This window comes from Pararge aegeria, chromosome 4, assembly GCF_905163445.1.
Source record: "Pararge aegeria chromosome 4, ilParAegt1.1, whole genome shotgun sequence".
NCBI classification, from domain to species: domain Eukaryota; kingdom Metazoa; phylum Arthropoda; class Insecta; order Lepidoptera; family Nymphalidae; genus Pararge; species Pararge aegeria.
Window position 1 is genome coordinate 5132982 of NC_053183.1, and position 16781 is coordinate 5149762.

The 16781-nt window shown below is 32.6% G+C and overlaps 1 protein-coding gene across 1 annotated transcript; it reads right to left on the bottom strand.

Annotated features, from left to right (window-relative positions):
- Positions 1–5661: 5661 nt before the first annotated feature.
- Positions 5662–16109, bottom strand: LOC120637934 (protein obstructor-E-like). Its single transcript, XM_039910004.1, has 7 exons — positions 15997–16109; positions 9731–9817; positions 7849–7962; positions 7425–7489; positions 6854–6992; positions 6034–6247; positions 5662–5753 (listed from the first exon to the last, which is right to left on the bottom strand). The coding sequence occupies exons 1-7, from the start codon at positions 16031–16033 to the stop codon at positions 5696–5698; spliced, it is 714 nt and encodes a 237-aa protein (XP_039765938.1). The 5' UTR covers positions 16034–16109; the 3' UTR covers positions 5662–5695.
- Between the last annotated feature and the right edge of the window lie 672 nt (positions 16110–16781).

The following is a 16781-nucleotide window of genomic DNA, read 5'->3' on the forward strand; positions in this document are numbered from 1 at the left end:
CATTCATATACACTGCAGTTCTGTACAAGCAGCTATTATGGAATGTAGTTAAAACTTATTAACGAAGTTCACCAAATCTTAGTAGGACTTATTTGAATGCATCTTCTACCCAATGATAAAAAAAAACTACTATATCTGTAAAGACAGATCAGAGAGAAGAAGAAGCTCACATGTTTCTTTTAAGCCTTAACGCTAAAAAGTTATTATGTTGGCTTCTTTTTAGGCTGCAAAGTATTTAATCACTTTTATTATTATTTAATTAACCTTTTTTTATATAGCTATTTTTGAAAGAGCTTGTCCAAGGATATTCTGTCAGCATGCTTATTTCTGCCGCCAAACAGCATTGTTGTGTTCTGCTCATAATTACAGGCACATGAGGCTGAACACCTACGCCTGAGGTTAAAGCATTTTGTAAGACGTGTTCCTGGCATGCGTTGCGAGGTGCTGCTCATTTAATAGGCGATGGTTTTCTTCTTAACACCATCTGGACCATCTGCTTGGTTCATCAATCATTACTAAAGCAAAAACTAGGCCTGACCGAAGCTTTGAACAATATTTTATACTGGCCCTAACTTGGCCACCGTCAGGCATCAACGTACCACGTAAAATCCAAAAGTGCACGCCTCATAATCTCATTCATTACAATAAAATTGAGATTATTTGTAAATAATAATTAAACTACATCTAATTATACCGTAAAAAGTAATAGGCTTCTATTCCTCAAAATACTGAAACCTATAAAAAAAACCAACTCGATAAGTGAAATATTTCGCTCGTTATCGTGACCACAAGATACGGGATCCGCACATACAGACACAAAGACGTGCAAGACAGAACTTTTTTAAACAATTTTTTAATAAGTTTAAATAATAAAAAGAGATTTAAAAATATCATGAGTGTTCAAAATAGTGGTTTTTCTCAACATTTGTCTATTTATATTCACTTATAAAAGCAATAAAGAATAAAAAAGTGACATTTTAAGTTCGAAAATCACTCGGTGTGCGTAAACTGACAGTAATACCCACCTCAACGCTTCGCTTATGAGGCGTGCAATGAAATGGAATACAAATTTACCCGATTCATAATAAGACCCTGGTATGGGTAACCTGTAATATGACTGTTAATTAGAAGAACTCCTTTTGGGAATGAGAAAAATAAGCACAAATAATAATGACTGACTGAAACATTTTTGCTCAATTGATGCACAGTATAACAAAAGGTAGTCAAGTTATTGTGTCCATTTTGTGTGACTGGTGGATTGGAACATTCTTACAGAACTATGTCCACTTTACAAAGGCCCATTTTGACACAATTTTTTTAAAATATTTGTAATGAAATTTATTTAGTTTGGCTCTTTTAAGAACATGGTATAACATGGCATTGCAATTTGAAGTAAAGCTTGAATGAAAGTAAAAGTTCTGGCCTTTACTCTGTCGTATAAGTTACGTAATTCTGTAAATATGGGGCATGGGTAGATAAGAAGTTCCTTAACCATATCCAATGAACTATATCTTTATGACTTTTTTATCATCATATCAACCATTTACCGGCCCACCATAGAACACAGGTCACCTCCCGCAATAAGAACTATACATAAATCTAATATACTAATATACATAAAGCATGCTTCGGGGAATGATAATATTATAGTCCATATATAAATAGCGTACCTTATATTTTTTCAAGTAATGCTTATTATTTGACGATTGATTGTAATCAAAATCCCTAGTTAGTAGTTTAATGTAGGATAAAGAAAAGGATACAACCAACAGTTTTTAGACAGCCCGTACTAACGTCCAATGCTTTTGTAAATAACGCCTAGTCTTAAGAGATACCTTGGCATACATTTACGTTTCACAAACCGATTTTAACTAGGCAATACTTAAGCTACGATATGCTTTGTATCATGTATGTCACAAATTCCTTGCCACAAGTTGTAAAATTTTACGTTTCACTGGAATCTAACCCTATACCAAACTCATTCGATCGAACTTGGAGTACTGCAGCAATTTGTGACACTGGTAAGAACCAGCTCACAACTTTGGATTCGGTGGTTGCGATGCTGCTCCAAAGTTACCTGTCTTTCGGTATTCTGTAAAATATATTTCAAAGAGTGTGCTCGGGAACTATTAATCCTGTGTTACCATCAACACTTTTTTAACCTCAAACTGAGAATCATCATAAAGATCTGCTCCGTTAAATAGTTGATATCGTACAAAACGCTTTTCATTCTAGTTTCTAATTCGTACCACTAAGATCTGAAAGGCCCGATTCCGTCGTCCCCGAATAACTATAATTAAGGAACCTATTCCTTAAAATCAAGAGTGAATGGGCATATTTGGACTTCGCAAGTATGTTTATATTGCAGGATTCCGCAGCAAACTCGAGTGACTTCCAATTCGCCTTCATAGGAATACTCATATTCTTTCTCATGTACTTTGTTCTATTCAATCAAACTTCTCCTCCATATCTTAAAGAGCGGTTTGAGTGACAAACTCAGCTCTCTCTGTTCGAATGATAATCTTATCTTAAAGATACCTCCTTATAATACCACATACTTCATTCTATTCCAATTCTTTCTCAATTGAAGCTGTTCGATTATGGAATGCTCTCCCTGTTCATATCAGGCATGCGCAGTTTCTACTCATTTTCAAACAACTACTAAAAAGTACTTTTTACCGCCTTAGTAGTATGTGTATTTATTTATCATACAATTTTTATTTTATTCGATTTTATTTCCCCCTTTTTAAGCTTTAAAAAAGTCTCTACTTTATGTCATATAGGTATATACTATATTATGTTTATTATATAAATATTATATATATTCTATTATATTATATATATTATATTATATGTGTACGTTTATGAAGTAAGTATATTTTATTTTATTTATTATTTTATATTACTTTTTTTATTATATATAATTATTTTAATATAATAAAAAACTATCACGAATTACTGCAAATAATATATGTAAGCCTACTTTAGGTAAGTAAGGTGCAAGATTCCCGAAACGCTGGAGAAGACCGAAACAAATGGAGGTGTATCGCGGTCTAATTTTACCTGCATTAGCTAGTGAAAATGGATCATCGTCAAGAGTGAACGACTAAGGACGAGTTTAAGTAAGCAACCTTGACCCCATACAGGAATGGATGCGCGACTATAGAATTTTCAAAGAGAATTTTGGATAGGTCAATCTTAGTTCCAAACAAAACATAGAAAACTTGTACTCGTATGCAGAATGTTAATAAAATAATTTCCTATAAATATATAGCAACACTTTATGAACTCACTATCGTCGAGCCTCAAGTGAGGGGTTTACTGATATCTGCTAAGGAGTTCTGTTCCTCTATAAAAGATATTATGCATTAAATCTAATTGAAATTTCTGCAAAACTGAACTAATAACTGACCTTAACTAATAACTAAACTTTATATTCCAAACAGAATAAAATAAAATCGGTTCACCCTTGACGAAGATATAGTGTAAAATCGACAACGAATTCCATCCCCTCTCTCAAGGGAACATTGCTGAATTTACACAGAAACAGTAGTTTCGGCGTGATACACACAGACAGAGAAACAGCAATATTAAAGTATTTCGAGCATAAATATAATCGAAATACTTTAATATACAGAATTTGATCTGTTACAGTTTTATTTAAAGTAAAATAAATATTGAGTACCTTCTAAGTTCGATACATTTACCCCTTAATAAAGTTTGCGGTAACGTAACAAAAGCTATACAGTGTTTTGTCATACTTAAACTGACAGCACTTTTAAATGTCAGAGCTTACACCAAGCAACTTCACACCAAGTTTTAATATACTTAATATATCTCATTTTAATACACAGACATTATGCAACAGGAAAAACCTCGTGGGATTGCTGAATCAATTAAATGCATACCACAATATTTAGCCTTTCGGCGTTTACAGATGAGTTAATGGAGCCCAGTTTACGATCCAATTAGATGAGATAAAAATTCTTTATTCAAAATCAGACTTTAAGTTATAAGTAATAATAATAGCAAACTAAAATTAATATTAACAATAAATATAAGCCGTGTAACCGTTTATTTTATGCTACATATAAAAACCATAAGAAGTATTAGGATGTAATCATAGTAAAGCCAAATATCCTCCCTAACAGCGACGCGACGCAGACAGTGACAAAAACATGGCGAATAAACTGTACCATAGAAACAGGCGCCAACTATGCGCCAACCAAATATGCATTAGGTAGGTTCATTACCTTCAGAATCCTATTAAAAAAGATACAAATGACTTCTGTACCTTTCGCAGATGGCACTAAATTATGACCTTTTCTTGTCAGTCGACTTATTATATCCACTTTATGTTTATAAAGATTAATATAATGTCTTACAAATACTATATCATTATAAATATATTGTGAAGCTACAGTAAGTATACGGTATTTATTTAAGTTTCTCAAGGAGGGATTCGCGTGATTAAAGTTTATATATTTTTTATGAATATAATAAAAAAAAAATAGTTTATTCACAAGAATGTAGGTACATAGAGTTTTTATAATGTAAATTCATTATTATAATATTTATACAAACAAATGCGTAGCTCACAAATTATATTGGTGTGTATGTAATAAATGTATGTAATGGTGCAATTTTAAATCTACTGTCCCTGATTTAGGTAAAAACCTGTATTACAGCGACACTACAGACGATATCGATCGTACAGATCTTTTCTGAATTATAAATATAGTTTTGATATCAGCTTTGCCATATAACAAGATCCAGTAGGACATCACATTATGAAAGTACGCAAAACAAACAAGCCTAGCAATTTTTACGACAGTAATAGGTATTATTTTCGTAGGCAGCCAAGCTTAGTTTACCCGCTAGTGTTTCTATATGGGCACCCTACTGTAGCTTATTATTCGAGGTAATGCCCAGAAAAACTGTATGGTATTATTATGTTATAATTATTAGTGATTGTTAGTGAGATACCTTCAAGCTGAAGGTATACCTTCTAAACTAGTAACATATGAAATCAATGTTCTAAACTATAATATTAATCCATTTATCTTGTCTAGAACTTGGGCGTACTTTTAGTATTATAGGTCTTATTTTCGCATCCATTGTTATATTTTGTAATTCAAATGTACTTTGGCACTCTATTTTATGTCGTTTAAAGTTTTCTTATGATATTCTTTATTAAGAAATGTATTGTTTGTTGAATACTGTCTCAAAATTGCTGAAGACCATATTAGATTGATAGAATTCATAATTATTATGTTTTACAGCTTAAATCTACCAAAACAAGACGACCGATTGAAGGCCCATTTTTGCAGTGGGCAGCGACCCAACTTTCTGAGTCCAAGGCCGTGGGTTCGATTCCCACAACTGGAAATGTTTCTGCGATGAACATAAATGTTTTTCGGTGTCTATCTGTATATTGGTGTTTATTTATATTATTCACTAAAAATATTCATCAGTCGTCTTTGTACCCATAACACAAGCTACGCTTACTTTGGGGTCAGATGGCGATGTGTGTGTTGTCGTAGTATATTTTATTTAAAATTAATTGATATCATTCGTTTGATTATTATGGGCTCTTGCACAACACAATGGATTAGAAATAAAAGAATAACTTTAAAAGGCTATGACACTATTTATTTAAATTTTAACACTATTATTAAATCTTACTATCTAACTTTTACGCCTTCTTCGGTAGTTTGTTCTTTTCTGTGGGTTGTCCCTCGTAATAGTTTTCACTGTAAACAAAACATCATAGTTAGTTCGATGAAAATTTTTACCTTACAAACTAATTTATATTTAAATTTAAAACAACTGCGTTTGAATGATTTCGGAATTAGGTATTTGCTGGTTAATAACTAGATAATAATAGATAGCTTATAAGCACTATGAAGAATAAAAGTGTTCTGATATTTGAAATAGCTTTTACTCTTGCCGTATCGTTATTGTGATAAGTAAACTTTATCCTTGGCTAACTTGCAAATGTAAAGATAAGTATTTTTTATTAAATTATCTTACCATCCTTGCACCTTCTCTGGTTCGTCGCACATGAAAGTGTCCTCGTTATATACTTTCCCTGAAGGACAGCTGCCCTTCTGGGGTTGCACGCCGTTGCGGCAGATGTAGAACTTCTGACAGTCTTCAGGGTGGGGGAATGTGGGGTGAGGTAGAGCGCGGCCGTTGGGTCCCATGACGTCGCCGTCAGGGCAAGTAAAGCCATCGTCTAAGACATCTGTAAAGGACAGAAAATATTTTTTGTCATCAAATAAACGACTTTTTAAGTTATATTATGAAGTTATGAAGGACAAAGTATATTGGCAGTTCCCCTGGTGCGTAAAGTTGGCAGATAAGGTCTAGGCGTAAGTTTGGGTACGTGTACATGATCAATGTACACGTGTCCACGCTGTACTTATAATCCTATTTTAAGTAAAAGGCAGTAGAAATACTTCTGGCGTAATGCCTTATTTACTGAAGGTAAAAAATAAGGTAAACAATATAGTATTTTGTATTTTTAAGTCGGTGCCAAGTAAAATGTAAAAAATTACTGGGTACTTTTCTTATTAACTACTTTAAAAAAGGTATCTTAGTAATGTTATATTTTACTTGGCACTGACTTAAAAATGTCGTAGAAAATATTTATTTATTGCTTCAGCTTTTAGTTGTTAAACAAGGCTCTCGGCTCTCGCTACTCGTTAATCTTCATCGTCTAATTGAGTTCTATTACAGGATTCATAAATGTTTGACTAGGAATAGTGATAATTGTACTCTGATTGGCCGTCACCACACATTTATATGCATATGCCTAGATATTATTCAATTTAATTTATAGTTTATTTACCTTTAGTGATCTGATCACACGTGCGTGCGACGGAATCCTTCCAGTCACAGTTGGAAGTCTCTTCGTCGAAGTACAGACCGGGAGGGCAAGGGAGCTCATTAGGAACACCCTCCGCGCAGTAGTAGAATTTGTCACATGCCTAGAAATAATTTAATTAGCCTTCATCTTTAACGGACTTATTCAGTTGTTAAATATTGCCTTACAATACGGAGCTGGTAGTTTTTACAGCAAAATAGAGATAACCAGACTGCTAAGTTAAATTCAAAGTATAAAAATAGCCCTTTAAATCATATTTTGTTACGTACATAAATTTTTTTTACATTTTATTACATGTGGTTTCAACAAAAAAATAATGAATGTATACAAATTCAAATTGCAGAGACATCATTTCAGACCCGAGTTTCAGAGTTAAATATTTAATGGTACCCACTCTTTTTATTTATTGCTAAGAACAGTAAAACCTTTAGTACCTTTAGAAGTATTTATTGTGGATACCTAGGTATGTTTGGGACGTCTAAAGATTCGAAATGCAACGACAGTGTTCGGTTTGATACGGTAAAATGTTGGTTACCTGGGGATCTGGGTGTTTGAAGTATCCATTTTGACGTGGGCAACCTTTTGAGGGTTTTGGTTCCTCTAAAAGAAAATAAAAGCATTTACATTTTGAAAAATTGTTTTAACGTAAATAATACATTTTTCTAAAGCTTTTTAAGTCTAAGCCTTAATTAATGGCTCTATTATTTTTTATATAATTTTCCAATCATTATTTAAGATCGAATTGAAATGAAACAGGTATGAAAGACGTTTCAAGTGTTTATAAAATAGGCAGACTTAAAATAAATACATTTTAAATTTAAAAATTCTGAATGATTTTTATAAAAAATAGGGCTCTACATTATTGTACAAAGTTAAAGGTTCTCTCAATTACTGAAATACCTACATTAGCCGAGTTAAAGCTTTTAAAAAGTTGTAATGTAGTAATTGTAATTACTTACGTAATTCCTTACGGTCTCCGCAGTCAACATTTGATGGGATGTCGCAGAGCTCTTTGTGAGGGTTCTCATCCGCAAACACAAGGCCATCCGGACAGAGTTTCTGTTCCGCTTGACCTTGAAATGATATTGTACATGTTTAATCTGTGTTTAAAAAGGACGACGTTAGTGTCACGTCATTATTTTTAAATTTGGAAGGGTTCCGTTTCAAGTTGTTGCCTTTTAAATGTGATGAAGATCTTCAACAATTTCTCATAGAAATATAATCATTGTTAGTATTAAAACATACTTTTATATTTTTAATATTAGCGCTTTAATCTTATGTAAACAGATTTAAAAGACTACTGTTTGGCGTCAGTATGCCTTCAATAAACAACTGTTACACAACGTTGAGCAGAATTATTTTGGGGAAACTAATTTAATATGCAAGAATTTTAATGTGATTGTATCACTGAACAATTATTACTTTAACTGTGCAAAAAATCTAACCTAAAACAAAATTATTGCAATATCACTGCCAAGAACAATGACCTACCTTTATATTACTTTACTAATATTTACAAAAGCTTTTATTACCTTCAGTTTCATCACTTGTATTTTACAAAGTTTATAATGTGGTTTAATATTTTAGTACTAAATAAAAAAACGCATGAATACATTTAAAATAAGTCAAGATAATTACATACTGATTTATGTACTAAAAATATTTTTTGATCACGGTATACTTTATCTTAGATCTAACGAACGTCAATTTTGAAATAAATGGCCAAAAAAAGAGGTCAAACTGAGTCCAGTAGTTTCGGAACCTATTAAAAACAATTAAACCAACTACTTTGCCCCTTTATAATATTTACGACCCAATGGCGCAGTCGGCAGTGACGCTACTTTCTGAGTCCAAGCCTGTGGGTTTGATTCCCACAACTGGAAAATATTTGCGTGGTGAACATGAATCTTTTTCACTGTTTATCTGTATATTATAAGTAATAAGGTACATTTTAATACATTTTCAGCATCTATCTTAGTACATTATTATAGACTTTTTATAATTTAACTGTGTTTTGCAAACATTAAAAATGCTTTATCAGTGAGATAATTAAATTTGACGGCCAATTGGCGCAGTGGGCAGCAACCCTGCTTTCTGAGTCCAAGCCCGTGGGATCGATTCCCACTACTGGAAAATGTTTGTGTGATGAGCATGAATGTTTTTAAGTGTCTGAGTGTTTAAATGTATATTCTATATACCTATTTATGTATATTATTTATAAAAATATTCATCAGTTAGTTATCTTAGCACCCATAAAACAAGCTACGCTTACTTTGGGGCTAGATGGCGATTTGTGTATTGTCGTAGTATATTTTATTATTAAATAAGCCTTGAGATAAATGTACACGTAAACGATATATCTCAATCAATGTAATTAATCTTTAATATAGGTAGGAATGAAAAACCGCGACCTCCGGCGCATTGAGCAGGTTCTTTGACCTCAATCCTGAACAGACTTCGGCAGCCCTGAACAACTATTAATAACGATACATACATTACTTACCACACGGATTTTGTAAAACCCGTATGGGTGAGGAATTTTTCTGTTATATACTATTTCGTGTTTATTGATTATCCTGTTTAAAAACCCTATTCGCGCCACTAACTAACGTACACACTGACTTATTATATTATGCAACTATATTGTATATTGTTTGTATATTTTATGTAGATTAAAAGCATAACTGTTGGTAAAGCTAGAAACGGAAGTTTATTTGGAAACTATACTTAGAATAAATTGCAAGATATAGGTATTATGCTGATAGGTATTATGTGCAACCATGCGTGCGAAGGTGAGTGACATTTGCATGACACGAACACCTTTCGACACACGATACTGACCTTTGCTGCATCTGTAATAAAGGTCGCATTGGTACGGGTCCGCGTAGAAGCCGCTCTTATCCGGGCAGTTGAAGTCTTGTGCTGAAACTGTAAAGAGTTTTATATAGACAACTCTAATAAACCTTGTATTAAATTATGGTATATTCTTATTATAAAACTCGTTTGGGATTTTTCCATTTTATATCATATCTGAGGTGTATTAACCTCGTGCACTGATAGTTGCGTGCACATTATTTTAAAAGGCATAGTCTATTTTTTGTCAAACACACACAACTTTGCATATAATAAAATATATATATACGTTTCCAAGTTATACACTTATGTGTATAACTTAGGCATATAGGCATGAGGCATATATAAACTTTCAGTATTCAAAAATATGCATTAAAGTGAGGTTGCGGTGGTAAGAAAATGTACGTCTCAACTATTTCTTACATCTACAACTATGTACTTTATTTATTAAATAGAGATATGTCATTATTCAAGTTTTTGTATCGTTTATAAAAGCAGTGGTTTAGCTAATCTTTAAGATAGTTCATAGTCAAAGATGTTACTATTAAAATATTAACCAGTATACAAAGCTAATAATTAAAATAAAAAAAAAAAAACAATCAAGATGCAAATTTGGATGCGGTTTGATGCGTTTGACCTTACCATAACTGATGGCACGGACCTAACGGGTAATATGTTTGTACTGCATGGAACAGGAAGTAGACTTTTTTTTTAAATAATTTAATTATTCCTAATATACATTATAATTTTATAATACTTTTATGGAGTCTGATTGTTATCACAAACCGGCATCCTGTCTGATTTACGTTCGGAATAACAAGCAGGAGATATATCGGAAACACGTTAGCAACTATAGCCCATTTTTTCTTACCTATCTTATATTACCGACTGAAATCTTTGAGATGTGTCTCAATAAGTTCAAAGTTCAAATAAAACGTAAGCTTACAGAAAAATCCTATTTTAATATTAAGGATTACTTAAACGATAAAAAGCTTGGGTGTGAGTTGTTCTAGCTTCATAGCTAAATAAATTTACTGTGAGATGGTGATATGAAAAAAATAATTTACCCGTTTGAAACCCTCGTAGCTTTAGGTTTAAGTTGGTGAACGAAGTAATCACCATCATCGTAGACGCACTTTTACTTTTATATTACACATTTACCCAAAACATACTTTACGCTAAAATAAAATACTTTCAAGGAAAAGTTAGTTTTAATTTTAAGACAGGTAAAAAAAACTCTAGTATGACAATCTAGTTCTTGCTAAAGCCAGTTTAAGGAAATTTATAAGCATGGTGGTATGTATATTATATTTATCATCAAACGGCAGATGTCCTCTTTATATGTTTCTGTAGTAATAATTGCCATCCAAGCAAAACCATCGCAACCAACCATCCAACCTATAAAAAGGGCAACAAGACCAACAACCAACAAAGAACACGTCCAGTAACAGTAAGTACCGCCCTGCGTCAATCATCTCGAAGCATAGATGTTAAGCCCTAAGCGCCTGCAATTACACCGTCAACCACGAATGTTGCTCAATGGCACAAATAAGCATAGACGTAGTACTGCCCCGGACTAACTCTGTCATGAAAAGCTCTACTTCTACATCTTACTCTACTTTTCTCTCTGATTCTTTTCTTATTCGATGTGCCACTTAAAATGAAATAATAACATTAATAACTAACGCCGAGCCGCTGAAAACAATCGGCCCAGGACCGTGGATTTTGGAACTCCCTACAAAATACCTATGTCCATTAGTTGACTTCAATCGTAATGATATGATTCACTAACGAAAATGAAATAAACATTGTTGTTACCATCATAGCTATAGATGTGAGAATCTACATCGTCGAATCTTTCAGAAGATTCACTTATATAAGTATCATATGTAACCCAAATGATCACAACAACTTTTTACTGTCATCTCGTAGTACTTTATCACTCGAAGGTCGGCTATTAACGGTAGAAACAACAACCTGTATCAAAAATAATCCTTAGCTTGTTTGATTATTACAACTTCGTCCATAATTTTCATTTAATAGTTCCAACAAGTACTTAAACTTCATTAAACTAGTGAAACTAATTTGCTATTATACTTAAACGGTTCGCTTAACGACTGTTGCATGCAATATTGTAAAAATAGAAGTTGTTTTCGTTCCATTTTTCTGTTTATCTCAAACATCTCCATTATCCTATATGTCATTGTTCTTTCTATATAACCTAAATATATATTTTCTTAATTTTTTACTCTTCATCAAGTTAATTACGTACTCTATTGATTTTATTTATACTTATTACTTATATTATAAATGAAAGTTTGGATAGATAGTTTATTCTCAATCGCACTAGAATAGCTAAACGGATCAAAAAGAAATATAGCAAAAAGATAGATTTTAGTTTGGAATAGCACATAGGCTACTTCAATATTGGTCGTGTACACGGTGTCTGTCTGTTCTTAATATATGTAATACTAGCTGTTGCCCGCGACTTCGTCTGCGTTTGATTTAGTTTTTTGATGTGGCATTAGGTATATTTAGTTGTAGATCTAAAAAAAAATAAAGTATTGCCGCTGTCCGCTGAGGAGTTCTGTCCTCTATCTCCGACCATGGTTTGAGCAAAATTAAATGCCTATTATAACCTCTCCCAAAGGAACCGAGCTTAATGTCGGGATATAAAGTATTCTACATTACTATTAACACTGCCAAGAATAAGTGTACAAAGTTTCATGAGGATCGGTTTAGCAGTTTTTGCGTGAAAGCGTAACAAACAAACTGACATTGACATTTATAATATTAATAGGGATTGTATGTTCTGTACACTCATTCCGACTGGTTTCCCTTAGTCGCCTCGTACGACGCGGGAAGAGGACGGGTGGTGACAGCTGCATTCTGATCTGCCGTTACCACTGGCATACATTTAGAGTTGCGTTTACAACAATAAACATGAATAAATGTATATTCTTTCTCTCTTTGTCTCAAGTTGACGGCGGCATCTAGTAGAAGCGATCGGAGGCGCCAGACGGCGATTTTATATCCAGTCTAGGTTATGCGTTTAGAATCTTAATGAACTCGCGGTATTGTTTGACACGAATAAATATATCGATCACGATTGCCGAATTCGCCCCAATTCACGGTATTTACACACGAAACGCTAGTACAATTATAACTACCTTATCCGTTTCGAAAATCCGATATGCCGTGACAGAGTTCAATAGTAAAATTGCCCTTGCAACATATGCATTAAGAAATTACACCTAACATTGTTAGGACGTGGTGAAAGGAGGACGAGGTACTAGTATGTTGAGTAAGCTTTTTATTTATTTACAGGATGGCACGTAGTTCACTCACTTGCTATTATAATAATAGTAGCAGTAACTCGCGGCTATCTCGTTGGTTAAGTGATATGCACGTTCTACTATGGGTAAAGAGGCCCAAGAACTTTTAGGTGTAGGAGTTTTTGTAACAAAAAAAAAAATTATCTTCAAAAATTCCGGTTGTCTATAACCGAGATTCGCAGATGAGATTCTAATTATTATCAATATGTTATAGAATATTTAAACCCTACGTAACATCATTAAAACGTCTATGTTCTATAAACCCCATTCTTAAAAGTATGACCTTAATAGATCCAGCCAGACACGATAAAAGTAAGTCCTTATAAGAGCCCTATCAAAGTCGGTTCAGATATGCCGAAACCCAAACCCACAGACAGATAGACAAGCATTTTAAATACGAGTGGTTTGATATCAGTCAAATACCCAATGAGAGGTTGTTATTTCGAATGAAAAAAGAAGACAAACACTTCATTTCAGTTCATTTGTATTTGTGTACACTGAATGATGAGTCAGTTTCATTGCAACACGTGGAATAAAGGTATATCCAGACATATCAGGGTCAGACCTTCGTCAATGTTTCGTCGTGTTTGTAGAACAATGTAATTATTTTTATGAACTCGTTTTTAATTATCATTGTAAGAAACTTCCAGAACTTTACTATTCATGAATTTTTGACGGTTTTTAATGTAACTCAAGACTACTCTTAATATTCAATTCAGAATTCTGGAAACTCAAATACATAAAATAAAATTAAAGCCACTTTACTGCAGTAATGCAAGTTGGCGGGATTTTAGCATAAATTAATTGTAAACCAAATAAAATAAATCAACGTTGAATTTTTGAATTTTTTTACTATTACTGTAATTACGTTAAAAATTACACAAGTTTATCGTTGGCAGAAACCCGGGGGAGCTTCTGAAGTTGATATATATGAATAGACTTTCAGAAATATTTACTGTACGTGCGTTATAACGATACGTAGGTACATAATTTTTTTATTTCTTTTTACTAAATTCCGTGAAATTCGGCAAAGAAACGCTGCAGCATATAAAAGTACCGTTTAAAGAAATAAATAACCCTCGTAAGAAAGGCTTTTCGGTAGTCGGTTTTTTTTACTTACTGCTTTTAATTTTATGAGCGATTGGTAGGACATAGTAACAGTTTACCGTTAAAATAAAGTACGAACAGATAAAATAATGGTTATTGGAGCTACAAATTGCTTTCACGGTAACATACCAAAGCAGTCCCGCATAATTAAATCAAATACTTTATACGAGAATGTTAAGGACGTACACACAAAGTTTTTAAAGCTGACAGCCTAAAGGCTTAATTTCTAAACGAGCCATATTAAAACTTGAATTAATTTAAATTTGCAGTTACTTGAATGACGTTTAAAGCACAACACATTGCAAATGTAAATTTAAAGAGAAAGCATTATATTGCTCTACGTACTCGTATGTCTACTTACATTCTAGGATATTAAAACTATCTAAAACTTCTAGAACAATGATTTTTTCCAGTATGTTATTAAAATCAAATTTACGATTACTCTTCCCTAGAAAATTGTCCGTCATACCGACAGTAAGCCATGCACCTTTCAATACTTGTCTAAATATCCAATTATTTTATTCTTATGGTTCTATCTTTTATTATGGATAGTTTTTGAAATTGAACTAGGATACACATTAGTTTGTTATTAATGCGATAAACTTTTAGGATGAGGACAAGATTCACAAAATGTGACACGAGTGGCCTATAGGTATATTGCTTTAAAGCTTCGTTCTTCTCAGTAGAATCTTAATTTAAAACATATTCACTAAGTACTAAAAGCATATTAACTAACAGGCAGTAAGTTACAAAAAAATATTACAAAGAAAAGAAATTAAATTATTTTTATAATTGAAATTTAATTGACTTTTTTTGCTTCACTCCTGCCAGAAATCCCATGGCATTTAACTTTTTTGTCCCCGATTCGCTCTCGTATTCGGTAACGAGCGTTTAAACGCAAACCACAAATCTAGTAATTTGCAAGCGTCCTTGAAACCAGACTGTTACTTTCATAAACCTTTGTGAAGAAATTCTTATTAATTTAATATTGAAAGGAACTATCCTTTACAAAACACTTAGGTATTTATAAGAAGGCATAACTGCAACCGCAATGCCGCAATACGTGTTAGAGCTTTTACTTTGCACAGCTTATGCGACACCCGGTGAAGGTTTTAGTCTCCGAAACTATAGTTAGGTACGATTACAATAACTTTAAAAACTTAATACAATTTTATAATAAGAGAAAATTTTTCTCGTTATTCTGTGAGTAAAAGTTTTTGTATTATAAAATGTCGCCATCGTGTTTGAATCTTTACGTATAAAAAATCTGCTACCATATGTTACATACTCAAAAAATAGTCGATGGGTTTTCAATTTTCTCACGACTTTGTAAGATAGAAATTAAGCACTTTTATTGCACTATAACCTAGAATAGGAGAACGTTGTATTTCTTTAAGAGTATTTTTATTGTATATCTACTTTATTCCGAAATACCCACTTATAAGCTCTTTAATACATTTAATAATATCTTGTTAAGCCATAGTGGATTAGGGCCGGGTATAGTTATCATATTTATTATTTTACAACAATACAGTTTTTAAATAAGTGTACAATAGCCAATATAAATTGAGTCTTTAGCAAGTACAATTATGTGTTACAACAATTTATTTTCTTCAAAATCCGTTGAGCACTTTCGCTAACCTTATTCGCTTGAAACCGGAACTAAATATCGCAACTTTACACAGTACTTTATTGTTTTCACTAGTATTTTTCTTTAAAATATTATTTTTGACAAAGCTCACTTAATATTTCGGGGAGAATGTACAATGGAGACAAAGGTAAAGGTAAATAAATAAATTTATGGGGACTTACCAAAAGCGCACGCAGCGAAGATGATTAAACTTCTCATGTTGAACGAGCTTATACAAACTAAATTAAATTAAAATATTTATATAATATATATGCCCCGGGTACGCGTGCGGTTCCCGTCGAAGGTTGCTTGGTATTGCCCGTACGGCGCATTGTGGTCGGCGCCTGCGCCGTTTCTTTACGAGCCGTTCGGCTAATGAGGCTGCTTTTCCAAAAACTTGTTTCAATTTTTATAAAATTGATACAATTATACAAATGCAAGTTACTTGCATTCGTATGATTGTATTAATTATATTTTTAACGCAGTATTGAAAATTATTAACCCACGAACTTTTTACTTTATTTTAGTTTTCTTCTAATACTTTCTAAAATCTTTATAATATGAGACTATTTCTTTTTTCTAATAATAGGAACGAATTTTTGTGACCGTACTATTGTATAATTACATGTGCTATAAATGCGTGACTCACGTATGTGTATTGCAATCTTTTCTTAGTATTTTAATTAAAAGTATCAACTCAAAAGAACAAAAAGCCTAACCTAACCTATCTTTGAGCCTAAATAATAAATAATTATAATGTCTTATCATTATGGTTATAATATTAATTGAAATAAGGGAAAAAAATAACTTCATTTACTTTTTTTTTTAATGAAACTGTATATGAAAATGTAACTAATAACGTCTGAAATTTAAGACACTTACTACTAAAATGTATCAATATAATATAATATAATATAAAACCTGAGATGTATGATAGAACATCATAGAAATAATATCTGCATCATTT